The sequence below is a fragment of the Vigna umbellata genome, chromosome 8, assembly GCF_029865625.1.
Source record: "Vigna umbellata cultivar VRB3 chromosome 8, Vumbellata_1.0, whole genome shotgun sequence".
Classification (NCBI taxonomy): domain Eukaryota; kingdom Viridiplantae; phylum Streptophyta; class Magnoliopsida; order Fabales; family Fabaceae; genus Vigna; species Vigna umbellata.
The window spans coordinates 34,067,059-34,085,030 of NC_142172.1; the positions used below are offsets into that span (position 1 = coordinate 34,067,059).

Consider the following 17,972-nt stretch of genomic DNA (forward strand, 5'->3'; position numbering starts at 1 on the left):
TTCAATCCAATATCATTTTAAGTTCAAAGTTGATTCCAGATGTCATGTAAATAGAATAAAGTTAATATATATATATATATATATATATATATATATATATATATATATATATATATATATATACTTCAAGGCAGAACTGACTTACTTGAGTAAATGCCTGGTATCCCTTTAATATTTCTAAAACAATGGCCTCTCCATGTGACCTTCAAATTAACCTCAAGTCAAATGTTAAGAAATATATTGAAATCATAACAAACAATATGTGGTTAGTTAAGATTAATTGTAACCAGGATGGTACAAAAATGTCTTAGAGCACTAAACTACGTTTTATATGATAAAATTACTCCAAAAATCCAGCAGATTATCAAGATCTGACCATGTTCAAATTTAAAATTTCATATGAATCAGAAAGAAGCTTAGGTGCTTTAGCTCTATGACTCGATTCTAAAATAAAACTAATCATGCTTATTCATTTTGCATTGTTCTAAAATTTTGCATGCAAGATCAACATGATTACTTAATCAAAATGTCCATAGATGTTAAATGCTATGACTAGGTTAATGAATGCTGCAACATCTTTCAACCAGTGTCATTTTTTTGTGTATGCTAAAAAACAAACCTTGATAAAATAAGGGATAATGCATCAAGTATTGTCAACCACAGTGAGTCAACCATTGAGATACAGAGAACTGTAGTTTTGCCAGACCATTTCACAGGTGGATCATTATCACATCTAGGAGACTCAATCTGGATGGACATAGAAGAAGTAGGTCATCGAGTAGCATATCTCAAAGAAAAAAAACAATATGGAAAAGTAAAAACAGCAGAAATTATAGAGAATACCTCTCCAACATCTATGGCTTCGTCTGTTAAAGTTGCAACAGTGAAGACAACTCCTAACAGGCCTTCAACTGCCAAAGTTATGGCATGTGCTTCACTGGCAACCAAAACAGCAGCATTCGATGCATCATTATCTAGACTCCACTCAATACCTGCCAGAGTAAAAACATGTCACTCATGAGCTAAAACATCATTATCCAAACTCCATTCAAATACACTTCTGACCCATATCACTACTATACTCAAAATAACCACAAGGATTATGTAAAGACAACACTTTTCAATAGATGATTATTGTGATAAAAATATATTAAATTTCCCCATAGTAACTAAGGAGAAAATTATCTTTAGAACTTTCCATTTCATTTCACCATATTTTTATTTTCTTATTTTAGAGAGTTTGATTGTTACAATACAATAATTCTTTATTTCCTTACATAGTTTAAGTTTGTATTAGAGTTCCCAATCTTGGGAGCTCTGTTTCCCCTGCCATGTAAATAGTTGTTGTTATTGACCACTACCACCCTCTAAAGCTAGTTTTACACTAGAAGGTGCACCCCTCGCCAACAATCACAACACCTACAACTAAGTCACCAACAGAATCACCACGAACCATCACAAGTCACCGTAGTATCTGTGCATGTAGCACATGCATCTAGTTCCGACAAGGCTCAAACCCATGCCCTTCAAATCATAAGACTAAATATCTGAGATGAGATTCAATTCAACCCTTTAGGCCCTAATGATCTTCCATATGTGATAGGTCCCCACCAGTTTGATGTTCTGAATTATTTGCACCGAAGCCAATACATTTAGAGGATTTTGAAGGGACAATCAAGATAAGACCACATCGATGGTGGAGGACCAGGGTTAAATGATTCTAATTTTGTGATTTGGGATAATGAAGTTTCACCACTCATAACATATGTTGTGGAATTTACCAAACAGGTTCACCAAAAAAAGTAGAGAATGTCTACAACACAACCACCACTAACAACAAAGACATGAATAAAGGAACAACTAATAGGCACAGAGACAATGATAGGAAATGGAATGTATACTATAGAAGAAAACTTATTAATAAAATGTAGTTAGGGGGTCTTTTGTGTAAAGCGATTGACACTTTCTGAGAAAGTCGTTATATAGGGTGAGGGGTTGTTGTGTAGAGGAGTCTTTCGAGTTGTGAGATGGTTGACAAGGAATTGTCATTTGAGAATGGAAACACAACCCTTTGTAAACAAAGACCTTGGTTTCTCATTTTTCACTTATTGTGAGAGTACTATCACGAGGAACATTCAGTGTAATTGGTGTTTGATCTTGTTTGTCTGGGTCTTTTCAACGAGGAACATAACAGTTTGGTCTAACATACCAATTCCATGAAAAGGGGAATTATGGAGAATAGAGTAAATGCTTTGGAGAGATGGGTCAGTGATTAAGACAAAGCAATGGTGGAGGTAAAGATGGACATAGCCATCACGAAAGATAGTTTGCAAGATATCATAGGAGTGCTTTGACATTCGAAGAAAAACGGAAAAGTTTTGAAGGGGATGAAAACTCTATTAATGATGAAGGAAAGAGACAAGAAAGATTTGTACACGATAGCAGGTACACGGTAGCAGATTAGGAAGGAGAAGAAATCCAGAGACATTGGTGCAGCATCGATTGAGTAATATCAAAAAGAGATTGGTGCAGCATCGATTGAGGAAACTAGAAAAAAGTTTCAACTCTTTTGTTTAGGTGGATTTTTTTATTAATATATTTATTCTTTTATAGAAAGTTTTCATTTATACAAAAATTACTCAAGCAAATTAAACTCACCTAAAGGCGATCAGATAAGATGTCAAAATCATTAAGTCAAATAGGTGTTAAAAGTTTGAGTAATATCAGTCTTGTATAAATGTTGAATATTCTGTACAGTTTCAGATTCAGTTATTTTCCAGTTATTAGGTGGTTATGTTGGTCTGTAATTGTTATTAACTGTTCTTTTTTGTCCTTAATTTCAGTACAGTATTGGGTTGTGTGGTGTATTTTTTGTAAAATATTCAGTCTCTTAATAAGACTCGAGATTTTGTATGTGACTAGTGTTAAATAAACCAGTTGCTTCAATCATTAATTTCATCTGTTTATCTTGCTTTCTCTCCTCATAATCTAATAAGTAATTGTTTTCAAAATTAAAATAAGAATTCAAAGGAATGGAAAAAGAGAATACAGGATAGAGGAAAGAGAATCCTCTTTGAAGATGCCAATCAATAAAATATACAGAAAAGAACATATACAACACTAAGAAATAAGAGCTATCAGCTAAGATGTGTTAAGGAAAAGAAAAATACACCCTAAATAAAAGACAACCCGAGGAGCAGAAAAATCTAAGAGTTGGCACAATATCTTACAAGCACTTTATGAAAGCAGGAAATGATATTAACAAAGTATCAACCAAAATTGATAGAACAGGATAAAACTATCAACAAAATTAGTATCAGACTTTCCTACTCAGTGCAATATGAAACTCTTTAGTAAAAAATGGAAAAAAAACAAATATTGACTTCAAAAAAGAGATAAAAGTGACAATTATTCTTGTTCAACTAAATACAAAAAATAAAATACCTTTAGCTTTGCTACTAAACATTCCAGCAACAGCAGCCAAGCTCTCCTCGCTTGATTCTTGAACCTACAGAATCATTTAAAGTTTCTTCTAATCATAAATTTTATTTTCAAAAAAAAAAGAACAAAATACCACACCAACTATATCCATGTTATACCATGACCAAAAACCTCAATCAGAAGTCAGAAATAAATAAAAGCATATGCAGTTAAAATCAAACCTGTACATTTGAAACAACCCTAGCAAGAGCTTTGACCATTCCCTCCACAACATTTGTATTCTTGGGGTGCCTGTGATGCCAATTGGTAGCAACAATGAATACTTAATATTGCATTAGGTTATTTTCTAGCAATTCAAGCATCTTTATTACACTAAAATTTGTATAATCCCTTCATCATAAATTTGGTAAATGTGGTAAACATGTCTTCCTCAATTCCCAATTAGTAGTTAAAAAGGTTTGGATATAGTACTAAACTTTAAAACATTTGCACTGGACAAAGTGGCTAGGACAACTCATGTAAGAAAGCACAACTAATATTACCGATGCCCATATTGATTACTACTGAAATATAGTATTGAGCATGGGCCATGATTTAATATAACCATGATTATGTCCTAATTCATGGTTTTCTTTTCAGACAATGCTTTCTCTCTCTACTGTTACATAACTTCAATTTTTTAATGCACAATTTCTCTGGTCATTATGTGGGTTCTGAGCCATTATTTTTCTTTGGCCATTATCACAGCTTAGTTATCCTTTATTATTCCCAAGCATTGAAAGAATTAAATATAATTTCTACATTAGACATATGTACTACATATCATTCAAGATAGAAACTAATTGCAAACATAACCAAAAGGTTAAACACAAAACAAAAACAGCAATTAATTACCTTATTAGAATATGTATTATACATAAGTAGTTGTTAGAATAGGTATTTAATGCAGGTAGTTAGTAGTTGTATTGGAAAATTGCTATATATTGTGATTATGAGCTTTTAGCATTAATTACCTAGATACTCTGATGTAATTTTCTTCTATAAATTGTGATTATGAGCTTTTAGCATTAACTACCAAGATATTTGCGATGTAATTTTCTTCTATAAATAATAGATAAGCAATCACTTAAGCTCTTTTTTTCATATCTATGGTCTTAAGATGGTACCAAACGAGGTTGATAACACTCTACTAGTTTTGCAGTTGTACACCACGGTCCACCTTTATCCTCTGTTGTCGCCATCAGTTGTCGACCACCATCAGCCAACAACTGTCAGCCAGCACTGGCCACCTTTGTCAATGGAACAACTCTGTGTCTCCTCCACAATGCTCCTCAGACCTCCTTGTCCTTGTTTTGACGATGGTTTCTCCAGTTTCAGCTTTGGTTGAGAGGCTCCTCTCTCTCATACTCTTCCTCCACCACTATTTGTCATCTTTTATAGTTGGCATTAGCTGTGGAGTGTAGATTGTTGTTGTAATTCTGATTGTTGGTAAATTCTTCCTTTAATATGTCTTTTCTTTCTCAAAGTGGATACAAACTTCCTCAATGTTCCTTTCATAAGAGAATAGGCCACGCTAAAAAATAAATGCTTCTTCTTTTATATAGTTTTCCTAGCAATAGAGCAAACATCTTCCGATCTAATAAGGTTGAATCACATTTTTCTAATGAAGAATATCAAGAATATCTCAATTTGTCAAAAGCTAGCTTCTCTAAAACCTTGAAATGTCAAATTCCATGGATAATTTGACTAGGGTGCTTCTGCTCACATTTCTAGTAACGTTTCAATATCTTCTTCCATTTCCTTGTCACATTACTTTAGCCAAGGGATCCAAAGTTACTTCTCAGGGAATTCCCCTCTCTCCATCTTTGAACCTAAAGTATGTTTTTTTTGTCCTTAGTCGTACTTTTAACCTAATTTCCTTAAGTCAATTAACTAAATCTTTAACTCGTTTTATATAAACTTCAATGGAAATTCTTTTGTTATATAAAAGCATAGTCTTGGTCGATTGATTGGTGAAAGACATGAATATAGGGCACTAGACCGTCAATGTCTTGCTAAGCATCCCTATCTCCTAAGCTTCTACAAAATTGCTTGGATCATCCACATTTATCAAAATTAAAAAGGATGATTTCCAAAACTTAGTAAACTCCAAGCCTAGACCGTGAGTCATGTCAATTAGGAAAACATATTCAGTCTTCTTTCCAAAAAGAATTGAATCAAAATACAACTTTGTCTTCTTTATAATTCTTTATGATATACATATGATATATATACATACATTCATTGGATAAATTAGGAGACAAGCACAACCTTTTCAAGGAAATAAATCCCTAAGACTGTGGATTGATATGCTAGTAATAAAACCAAGGTATAACCAATATACAAAATTAAAACCAATAAGAATAAAATTTGAAACTTCCTAAAATATCTTAATAGAATAAAATCTAAAACATTCTAAAACACTTCCCCTCTAGCTAGTGAATAAGTGTTCTCCATTATCAGCTTTGGATATAATTTTTCAAAATTATTATTCTTCAGCCCCTTGGTGAGTACGTATGCAAGTAGTCCTTGCGTAGACACATATGGGGGTGCAAATCAAGACACTGTCAAGCATTTCTTTGATCAAATGATTGTCCACTTCAATATGTTTAGTTCCTCATGCTGATTTCAGATTTACTGTAACAATATAACCTCATAGGTTCATCCCACTTTATCTTTAAGGCTTCTAGTATAATCTTCCGTCATAACAGTTCATATATTCCTTGAGCCATTTCTCGGAAATTTGCATCGGCAGTGGATCTAGCTACAACTGCTTTTTACTTTTCCAAGTTACTAGGTTTACACCAAAGAAGGTGCAATATCCAGTGATTGACCTCCTATTCATAACTAAACCTGCATAATCAACATCAGTGTATGTCTCAAGGCTCGCATTCTTGTTTGTTATAAATCTCTCAATGATTTGATGTTGACCTATAATTGTTTGTTGTTCACTTATATTCTTTTTGGTCTTCCTCTACCTCTAACCATTGGATAATCTATCATCTAGTCAACCTTCCTTATTAATGTATCCACAAGTCCTCTGTACACATGCTCAAAACCGTGTAAGATGATATTCTGTCTTGTCGAATGATAGTATTCCTAATCCTATCTTGTCAAGTGTACCAACTCACCCATCTTAACATTCTCATTTCTCTTACATTAAGCTTACTTTTTGTTGGCTCTTTATCCCCCAACATTATCCCATAATGTATTGCAGATTTTTGTCCCACTTATCATAGCAGGTTTTATATAATGTGCAGTAAATTTTTCAAATGGTTACTTTTGTATCGCATATCACGCCCAAAGCAATCCTCTTTTTCATCCATCTTGCCTGATTCATGGTTTCGACATCACTTCCTACGTCCCATAACTTCTATATACATCTAATTCTTTAAAAACATTTATGGAGGCCAATAAGCTATAAGATAAAAGCTTTATTGACAATACTCCTAAGACACATAATAACCAGACAGAACTAGAATTATTAAGCATGATATCATTAAATTGAGAAAAAAAATAAGCGAACTTACATAACAATAATTACAAGAAATACCAATATACCAGTTTTTCCCAGAACTATGCACAATATCATTAAATTCAGAAAAGAAAATTGAACTTACAAATCAAAATTTTGGAAAAGAATCCGCAGTGTCCGTGCCTCAACACAAAACCCCTAGAAACCACCATGTCTGGTTGTTAGGTTAAAAACTAACTGATCAGATCAAAAACTTGTGAAAGAAAATTAAAAAGAATAATACAACAGAACTAAATTACCCTTAAAATCTCAAGAACAAGAATGCGATGCCATAATGGCAAATCAAGAAAAGTAACCTTCAGCAACATACTGAGAAAAACCTGATAATTAAAAGAAAAAGTAATCATCTGTCAATATTGTTGAGATGTGACAAAATATATAAAAGGAACTGATACCAAAGGGCAGCAAAATACAAGGGTGGTATCTTAGATTACAAGCAAAGAATTAGCTCTCGGTTGAGAAGAAACTCTTCACAAGCATTATGCTCATTGTACATTACATCACAAATACAAAATATATCCCTCTCACTCAACCCGAAAAGGAAATCTGCAATATGAATTTCCTTAGCCTGATTGATATGAGCTGAGTGGCTAGATGGAAAAGGAAATAAGAAACTAACCTCACATTCAGTTATAAGGGAAGAACTATAAAGTCTTATGATATGAGCAACTGAACGCAAGACCAAACGACGAAAGCTAGGTTCACCAGTTTCTCCTTCAAGCTAATTACACATTAAAGAATTACAAAAATTATCACTTTACTGTTCAAAAACAGAGAAAGAATCTCAAGAGTTAGACAACATCATTATACATGTTTCAGGGCACTAATTACCTCAGCATTGGTACGAAGTGAAGTCATAAGAAGTGAACAAATTTGTCGTCGTAAAGCCTGAACGATTATGAACAAATACAATGAGATAAAAGAACAAAAGATATGTTAGTATGGTATGATTCAAGTAAATATCAGTAATAGCATCCAGATTCACCTGTTCATAGGGTAACAAGGTTCTGAAGATAGCCACATAATTGGACAAAATGAACCTGCAAAACATGTTTGGAATATTATAATGAGGATTGAAGAGCATTGCAAACTTATGTTTCAGTAGAACAACCAAATTGAATTCACCATACCGTTGAGGCCAATTCACAAGCATTTGGAGGATCTAATTTGAAGAATACAAAAATAAATATAAATAGATGTGTGTGTGTGTGAATGTTCTTCCCTTAAACAGCATTTTAGCATAAGATAACAGAATAAATCAACAATTCCAAGCATCTCAATCAAATATCTGATTGCAAATAATCTGCAAAATGACGTCAACCAGTAAACCACAATGCAAAAATATTTCTTACTCAAGAATATCAAGTGCAAATGTTCTCTGAAGAATGTTGACACGTAACCAATTTGCCTGTAGAATAGATGGAGGTCAATGTCATCCAGGAAGAAATGGCATTTAATGAATATCAGAATTTATACTAGTGATTTGGAAAAAAAAAAAGGAGAGCACCTAACGGATTTCTAGATACTCAGACAAAAAATTCCAATAAAATGGTTCCAAATAAGCACATACAGATCCACCTGCGGCAAGAGATGTCAGGTCTTCAAGCAAGCGCAGTCCAAGTTTTCCGGTTTCAGTTAAATTCTCCCTCCTCACAGCAGGACTCCCAGAAACAATTTCATTATCTAATGAGCTGTGCATGATTATAAACACAATCAACAAGTGATCTCACTGGAATTGTAAACATGATCTAAAGATCATAACCATAGGTTCAAATTAAGAGAATTAATTGGTCTACTTGAGACAACACCATTAAGCAAGTCTCTAATAACAAGGGGGAGAACATACTTTGACAAATTGAAGCTACGGTTAACATCACCAGTAACCGAAGTTGTCCTAGTGAGCTGACCTCCAAAACCAAATTTGCCAGCTGGAAGAGACTCGGCCAAAACTACACGATCAAAAATTAGGGCTACTGCCTGCCTGAAGGTAGCTGCTGCAGTACTGCAAAAAAAATATTTAAGAACACATACAGATAAATAGGATAAGTATATGCAACACAAAAATATTAGCAACTGATGATGGATATAATATTAATATGGAGAAAAGGTTACTACAGGGAAGAGTTAAATGAATCTGTGAGAAAATGCAAGAAAAAATTTGCTTAATGTATTTTTACCACACCGCAGCTGATTTATTTATAACAACAATGATTACAAAGATAATAAAAAACCAATACTAGTTTCAAGATAACAATTAAAACATCACAACTTCATGAGGTACATTAAACTATGTTAATATTAACTCAACTACTTAGAGAGATAATAAACATTAAATACTACAACTTACAGCAGAATCACAACTTTTGCATATCTATATCTATACACATATATGTGTACACATAGAGAGAGAGGGAGGTCTTACTTCCGCACACTATCAGAAGATCGAGTGTTTTCAAGAAGCCTGAGACAGATACCGAGAGCTTGAGACATGGTATCCTGAAATTAACAAGATACGATTATAACTGTTATAATTATAGAAAGAAGGAACTGATCCTATATAATCAGGAATATTGTTACAATTTTAGAAATAAGAAGTTGATCCTCTATAATCCAGAATCTAAATTATATATATATATATATATATATATATATATATATATATATATATATATTATTAGGTTGTATGTGTTATTAGGAACATTTTATTTATTCATGTATTATATCATTGTTATTAGAGAATATCAAATATAAGTTATTTATAGTATTGATTCTTTTTTCCAATATAAATAAAGCATATGTATTGACTCCGAAACACACAGTTCAGCTCAATGTTTATCTCTTGCCTAGAGTCTAACAAATAACTTGTAACAAGTTGGACACAAATTCAAAGGTCTGGTCTATTTATCTTTCAGATAAAAAATATTGAAATTGAACAACTCTAGGACAGCATAATATAATGAAAACAGCCTCCTATATCCTTTTCTAAACAATTTTATTTTTCAGCAATTGCATAATAATTGGGACCATTTGGCAGGATGATGTACCATGTAATTTGTCGAACCCCCAATTCTAAAAAACGCAAAGTGCATAAAAAATTTAACCCTAAAATCATATGATCCATCCTACGATAATGATGCCCAAACCATCATACTTAGTCTTTCTATTGACAAAAGCATACAGAATCAGCACACAAAACAATGAACAATGAATCAATATTCAACCAACCACTAATATTGGTTAACTTTGGCAATAAATCTATTTTTTTATCTTTTGGTCCAGTCTATCAGATTATAGCTAAGGATTTGTCCCTGAGATTGGTAAAGGAATGAGTACACAACTTCCATTGCTAAAAGGTTGCTTTTGAGTGGCAGACAAACTCTAGAAGCTTCCCTATTTCCTATGGCCTTCATGAATAATGATATAGTATATTAGAGTTATATTTTGAGAAGGCATATGACAACTTTTCAACACATTCAAAACAGAGAATCTTCACGGTTATTCCTGGGAACATTTTAGAAAATATTTAGTTGTAATCCTTAATGCCTAATTTATTTCCTTTTAAGTTGAAGGTCCCCTCCAAGACTAAATTTGTTGTCTAACACTACTAGTAGATGTAACACTAATGACCCATCAAATGTAAGGATACCACAAAAAACATTGTCCCAACATTTGCATAAAGCAAGCAACTACTTGCGTTAACATGATGAATTGGCTTGTGAACTCGTAGCTGTATCTGAATTCTGCAAGCTTTGGGCAAGGCAAGGACTAAACAAGCTTTAGCAACATTGTATTTTTTCACCGGAGGTTGGAGTTCTTGATAGAAGTAGCGTTCTAATTTTATAAATAATGTTTTCATCTATTATATCATGTAAGATAAATCCCTATGTTTAACCTCATTAGTCCTTATAGATGAAAGCAACACCTTTGTTTGTACTGTCGGCCTCTTTTGTCTCCGTTTTTTTACCTCATTTCATTGTTTCAACTAACTTTGGTGTTGAGACACATTCTCCCTCTCACAGCCTTAGGGTTCCTCTTCTCTCTTCTCAGGTTTGGTGGCCGTTCTCTATCTCTGAGATGACATCAATAGATTTTGCTCCTTTCTTTTCTGCTACTCATATCCTATCATTACAAGTGCAAAACTTAACTAGAAGAATTATTCATCTTGGTTTTCCTCGATGGAGTTATGCTTTTGTTAGATTTCAGCTTAAAACCAATTAGCATTAAGAGAAGTTGTCCATGACTTGAAATGACTTTAATAGGAATTGCTCCTTTCTTTTTTGCCACTCCTACCATTACAAATGCAACACTCAACTGGAAGAATTATCCATCTTGGTTTGCCATGTAGTTATGTTATGGTTACGTTAGATTTCTACTTAAAACCAATTAGCATTAAGTGAAGTTACCCGACAAATATATAACACACTCCAATACTTGAGCCAGGTGATGTGGGACTTCCCAACATTACCCCTCCAAAAATGTCTTCTAAACTAGACAAGCTTGCAAAAACCAGGTGATTACCAAGATGAGCTACAGGCTTTGATACAATGTTGGCATTGAGTGAAGTTGTCCAATAGACATATAATTCGCACTCCAAAACTTCAGGCAAGTGATGTGGGACTTCCCAACAGGTTCTACGGTCAAGGATATCATGACCATTTAGAAATGGAAGTCAGCTCTATTCCTAATGCAAATAGATCTTAATGGAAAAAGATTAGCTTCCAACTATGTGTTGTTTTATGGCAGTCAAGTTCAATCCCCTTTATGTTAAGTGTATCAACTACATGCGTTACTCAAGCTATGGAAGGTCATAGTCCATGAAACATTTCTTCCTTTTTCCACCATTTTTTACCAAAAAATTCCTCATTGTGTCATTGTTGCCAATGGATCCAAAGTAGCATCTCAAGAAGTTGGCCAAGTTTCATAATCCCCTTCCCTAAATTTAAATTGTCTTGTAATAATTTAAATATCTCTAAATCAATTCACTTGTTCTTTAAATTGTTTTGTGACCTTTACTTCTAATTCCTTTTCTATGCAGGAACATGGCATGAGTCATCTGATTTGAAAAGGACATGAGTAATTGGGTGTTTACCATTTGAACCTGAGTAACTCCGCCCTGTTTTGAAACTCCAGTCCCAAAACATTTGCATGATCATTTGAGCCATCCAAGTTTATCAAGATGGAAGACGATGGTTGCTAGTCTCAAACAAATTCAAGCTTTAGATTGTAAATCTTGTCAATTAAGAAAACTTGTTAGATCTTCCTTTCCTAAATTTCTAATATTCATTCTGATGTTTTGGGGACCAAGTATGTTACTTCTTTTGATTTTAATTATTTTGTAACCTTCATTGATGAATCCCCTTGACATACTCAAGTCTATTTAATGAAAGACAAATATGAACTTATATGTCTTTCTTCAATGAAATTAAGAACCAATTTGGGAAGATAATTAAAATTCTCAAAAGTGATCATGCTAAGGAATATTATTTTGTTGTGTTTCATTTATTCTTTATCTTCCCCAGCAATTTTATATTAGCGAGCATGTTCTCACACTCCACAACAAAGAAGTATAATAGAGAGGAAAAATAGACATCTTATTGAAATTCCAGGCTCTCTAATGTTAAATACTAATGTTCAGTGGGAGAATGTTGTCCCCACTGTTTGTTTCCTAATCAATAAGATGTCTTCTTCCTCTATTGAAAATATAGTTCCTCACTCTAAATTTTTTTCAAATGACCCTCTATATCATGTCTCTCCACATGTGGTTGGGTGTACTAGCTTTGTTCACTGTGTCCCTCCAAGTCTTCACAAACATTCTACAAAGGCTATTAAATGTGCCCTTTTAGGATATTCCCACCTTCACAATGAATATAAATGTCTCCCTCAACCAAAAGTTATTATATATATGTTAATGTTACCTCCTTTGAGGACACAATTTTTTTCTTGTCCTCAACGGAACATTCTTCATTTGTTCAATAGGTCCTTCTTACATTGCAACATTGGGCACAAATAACTCCTTCATCCTTAGCTAAAGATCCTCATGACTCAAATCCTCCACCTCCATATTCCAATACCATGGATCCTGCATCTTCCTCGCTTTCTCCTTCTAATCATTCTTTGCCTATTACCCTTAGAAAAGGAATTTTATATATTCGTAATTGATCTCTTGTTTATAATATTGTAAGTTATCATCATTTGTCTCCTTCATATTCCTTTTTTGTTTTCTCCTCGTCCACCACTATTATTCTAACAATGTTCACAAGGATTTTGGTCACCATAGATGGTGACAAGCCATGATTGGCAAAATACATGCACTTGAACACAATCGAACTAGGGAGCTTGTCCCCTTTCCTCATTGTAAGAAGCTTGTGGGTTGTAGATGGGTCTATGCAATTAATATTGGTCATATTGATGAAGTAGATAGTCTCAAAGTTTGTCTACTAACTAAGGGATACACTTAGACTTATGGCTTCAACTATTGTAATACTTTTATCTCATGTGGCTAAGATCAACAGTTTTCATCTTTTTCTTGCTATGGTTATCATTCACCATTGGCCTCTTCACCGGCTTGACATTAAAAATGTCTTTCTTCATGTTGATCTAGGGAAGGAGATTTACATGGAGCAATCTCCTAAATTTGTTGCACAGAGAGTCTGGTTTAGTTTGTAAAATATATCAGTCTCTCTGTATGACCTGAATCTCTGTATGACCTGAGTAATCACCCGAAACTTGGTTTGATAAAATTAGTCATATTGTGTAGAGCTTTTACTGAAATAGAGCAAGGTAGATAAGTTAGTGCTTTAGTCGGTTGTTCCATTAACAAAAGATCTACCACAAGATATTGTCTATTCCTTGGAGGGAAGCTTGTATCATGGAAAAGTAGGAAACAAATTGTTGTTCACCAATCTAGTGCAAAAGGTGAATATAGATTGATGACCCTAGCCACATGTGGACTTGTGTGGATTAAACACCTCCTTCAAGAGTTCAAATTTTATGAAAATGAGAAGATTGCATCCAATCCGGTGTTTCGTGAGAGAACTAAACATAGAGAGATTGATTGCCATTTTGTTAGAAAAAAGTTGTTGCTAAGGATTTTATTATGGGGTTTACCAATTTTATTGAGCAACTTAGAGACATTCTGACTAAATCTCTAAGAGGACCTATGATTTAGTTTATCTGTTCCAAGTTTGGTACATATGGCCTATATGCTCTAGTTTGAGCGGGAGTGTTAAAACGTAATGTTATTTTATTTCTATTTCTTTTGTACGTACCCAACTTTAGGGTTAGGGTGTAAGGTAAGTGCCTTGCCTTCTTTTGTAACTCCTATATATACATCAACAAAAAGGCACGACACTGTAGGATGAATACACCATTTTCCTTCCATTTTATTTATTCAAGTATTTTAAGCATTTATCTTGCTCTACAGCATTCATTGATCCATATAGCCAATCTAACCTAGCAGATTAAGGCAATGTTGTTGCTGTATTGACTTATAACTTATTCTATATTTCTGCTGAGACTCATAGCCAAACAGCTTTAACTCCAAAATCCCAACATGTTCTTAAAAGTTAAAAAATAGGATAAGGTTCAAACCTCCAACTAGGAAATCGTCCAATGTGAATGTATTAACTGTATCATACAGTCCATGTCACACTACATAAACCTTATTTAGGTCAATTACATCTTTTGTTGAATAAAATCAATATATTATATATTATATTTAACAGAGTACAGTCAGCTTACCATTCAATTTCAGGGTCCGGTTATAATACAGTTTGTATACGGCAAACAAAATCATCTATAGTAGTTCATGTAGTTGAAACTTACCTCATTTTCAGGGTGCAATCGTGATTGAAATATTATTGATGTTGTTTGAAGGGTCTTGAGCTGAACACCCTCATCCGCCATTTCAGCATGCTGCACAGGACAGGGTTATTATAGGCAGGTTATTGAACCATGACTTAGCCTTTGTACTAGAATGAAACTAAAACATAATGTACAGCTCTGACATAAATCTACAAAATTAAACCTAAACATAAAAATTAAATAAATAACACGATTTGAAAGTCACTATATCCAAACAGCAAGACCAGACAAAAAAATAAGACATTTTGACAATCAATATTTCCAAAGTGTAGAGTCAAAAGTAAGGACTAGCTAAATGTTTTTAAACCATTATATGGTTATGATTCAACTGGTTATCAAAATAAACTTACGTCCTTCAGGGTAGATAGAATCTCCCTCAGGGCGGATGGGGAAACAGCATCATGGGATATCAGCTTCTGCAGACACGAAAGCCCAATAATGCTAAGCTTGACTGTTCGGACCTCACAAGCCATCAAAAATATGCGTAATATGTCCTCATTATGTGCAATTTCACTCGGACTTGACAACGTTCGAAGCTGTAAGTGAATAATAAGACATGTAAAGACTTTATAATTGCCATTTTTTTATCCATAAGATAAAATGAACAAAACGCCCGTATAAGTCCCCCTCTGAAATTGCCTATTAACAGTATTATTACACTTCTGCATCTAACAGAGTCATTCAGAACATTGTCAAAGAACTTTCCACAGCAAAGATCCTTAAATATTCATTCTAGCATCATTCAAAATTTTAAAAAAAAAAACGCTCCTCGTTTTCCGAGTAACCAAGCGCCAAGCGTTGAGGTTACTTCAAACTAAATCCAACAATTCAACCCATTTCAATGGTTGTGATGATCTACTAGCCGATAAATGGAAGTCCAAAATTGAAATTCATACAGTCACATTTTCTTCCTTTAAAATCAGTTCCTAAAACAACGAAACACCACAGCACAACCTTCCTGTTTGCAAAATCGAATTGCAATGCAGCAGAGTTTCGGAGGTCACAAAGAGCTCAAACCAGATGCAATTCAAAATCACTAATGCGGAACGAAAACATAAGCAGCGAAGAGTAACCTTGAGGATGGCGTGTTCTGCGCCGTCTTTAACAGCGGGATAACGACGGCGGGCTTCGGCAGAGAGAGCGCGGAGGTCGGACTCCAAGACCGCCATGAAAGCCATCTCGGATGTGCGTCGATGGAGTGAAGACTCTCGTCACTGTAATCTGTTGTTACGAAGTTTCACCATACGGGAAAGGAAGTGCAGTGGTCATAGATCTTGTGCCCGGGAGAGGGGCATAGATCAGCTGTGCAGCAAGTCACACGTGTGAAGGAAATGGATCGATGCAAGACATCAAACTTTTGGGCTAGTTCTATATCCACCCGCAGCCTATTTCTTTCTTCACCCCATATTTTCTTCTGCATCCTATAGCCTAATGGAAATGATCTAACTAACCTTGATTTTTAAAATATGAAAATGACCTAACAGCATGTTTGTCACAGCTATCGCTGCACCTCCACAAAGTTTATGCCTACTAAGTCAAAAAAAAATCCAAATTCATATTATATTTTGGGTTATGTTAACGTACATGATTATGTGGTTTGAAACGTGATTTCATATTTGGAATATTTTAGATTGTACAATAAGACATGTTAAAATATTGTTTGGATTGTATAAATTAGAATATTTTGAAATCTAAAATTATGTTAAGGACTATCATATATGTTACTTAGTAGGTTGGGAATCCAAGGGTGAGTCAAAGTCTCATATTGGATAAAAATGAGAAAGTAGAGCAGTATATAGGGATGGGAAAAAAATTTGCGTCCGCGGATATCCGTGAATAAAATCCACGACGAATAGTTGATACATGCGAATATTTACTACCCGCAACCCACGGGTAGCGGATATTTTAATACCCGCTTATAAACGGGTCGGGTGCGGGTATTATAATATCCGTACCCGCTACCCGCAAAAAATAAAATAAAAATTTAATTTATATTTTATTAAGTTAAATTTAATTAAAATTAACATTAATTTATACTTTACAAGAATAAATTTAATTAAAATTAAATTTATATTTATATTTAATTTAATTTATATTGTATTTTATATATTTTTTGTAATTCTTTTTAAATTATTTTAATAATTTATTAAAATATATTTTTTTAAAATATTTGCGGGTATCCGCAGGTATCCGTGCAGGTAGCGGGTCGGGTAGCGGGTGGATTTTTTTTGTCTGGGTTGCGGGTAGGCACCATCTGTGTTCGACCCGACCCGTTGCCATCCCTAGCCGCATATAAAGATGAAAGATCCATTAACACATTGTCTTAAGGTTTTAGGTAAAGAGTGGTGTCGATATCTTATATAGTTAGCTCAGATGTTATTGGTGTTTGTGTAACCCACAGGAAACCTTACTCGTAGTTGTGGTTGGTTGGGAATCCTTCTGCTGGAGGGAGAGGGTACCTATGTGGAAGGACTCACCTTTGAAGGAGTCCCGTATTGGATAGAAATGAGAAAGTATAGCAATATATAAAGATGAAAGACTCATCGTACCATTGACACCTTTTTTCACATATATATCCACCAACAGCGAATGTCAACAAGAAAAACTTAAAGTGTTGGTGGTGGTCCACGAGCGTGGGAGGAGGTTATTCTTTGGGCTCATAGTTATGTATGATTTCATTTGAGTTTATATTATAATTTTAGATTGTGCAATATATAAATATTATGGATTATCCAATTCAAAAGTAATAAATATCAAGTTTATGCTATACCAAATTATATAATCTGGAAGGTAATAGACCATTATGGATTATACAATTCGAAACATAAACTCGTATTTTGAATTATATAATCCGTAATAGAAATTTGAAATATAATTTGGAATGTATGTTCACATTACAAATCGTATAATTCGCAGTGGTACATGCATTATGGATTGTGCAATTCATTGTAATCTACATATTACATATTGTACCATCAATAAAATTATTTTGTTATTTAAGTGGGTGAGTGAAATTTATTGTGTTACTTTAAAGTAACTTTAAATAAATGAACTATTAAAATAATATATCGGATGGGGTAAATTAGTTTTTTGT

General features: G+C 33.9%; 1 protein-coding gene across 1 annotated transcript in view; it reads right to left on the reverse strand.

The window, feature by feature from the left end:
- The window catches only part of LOC124838341 (ARM repeat superfamily protein), a 38,886-nt gene extending 22,682 nt beyond the window's left edge, over nucleotides 1-16,204 (reverse strand). The window contains exons 1-17 of the mRNA XM_088097718.1: nucleotides 15,952-16,204; nucleotides 15,229-15,414; nucleotides 14,840-14,929; nucleotides 9,438-9,511; nucleotides 8,862-9,017; nucleotides 8,586-8,706; nucleotides 8,368-8,423; nucleotides 8,001-8,055; nucleotides 7,847-7,903; nucleotides 7,635-7,736; nucleotides 7,255-7,335; nucleotides 7,101-7,153; nucleotides 3,663-3,732; nucleotides 3,445-3,508; nucleotides 844-992; nucleotides 620-747; nucleotides 146-203 (exon numbers count right to left, since the gene is read on the reverse strand). Of these exons, the coding sequence (XP_087953844.1) occupies nucleotides 146-203; nucleotides 620-747; nucleotides 844-992; nucleotides 3,445-3,508; nucleotides 3,663-3,732; nucleotides 7,101-7,153; nucleotides 7,255-7,335; nucleotides 7,635-7,736; nucleotides 7,847-7,903; nucleotides 8,001-8,055; nucleotides 8,368-8,423; nucleotides 8,586-8,706; nucleotides 8,862-9,017; nucleotides 9,438-9,511; nucleotides 14,840-14,929; nucleotides 15,229-15,414; nucleotides 15,952-16,056 (1,605 nt within the window). The 5' untranslated portion in view covers nucleotides 16,057-16,204. The remainder of the gene's footprint in view (nucleotides 1-145; nucleotides 204-619; nucleotides 748-843; nucleotides 993-3,444; nucleotides 3,509-3,662; nucleotides 3,733-7,100; nucleotides 7,154-7,254; nucleotides 7,336-7,634; nucleotides 7,737-7,846; nucleotides 7,904-8,000; nucleotides 8,056-8,367; nucleotides 8,424-8,585; nucleotides 8,707-8,861; nucleotides 9,018-9,437; nucleotides 9,512-14,839; nucleotides 14,930-15,228; nucleotides 15,415-15,951) is intronic.
- Between the last annotated feature and the right edge of the window lie 1,768 nt (nucleotides 16,205-17,972).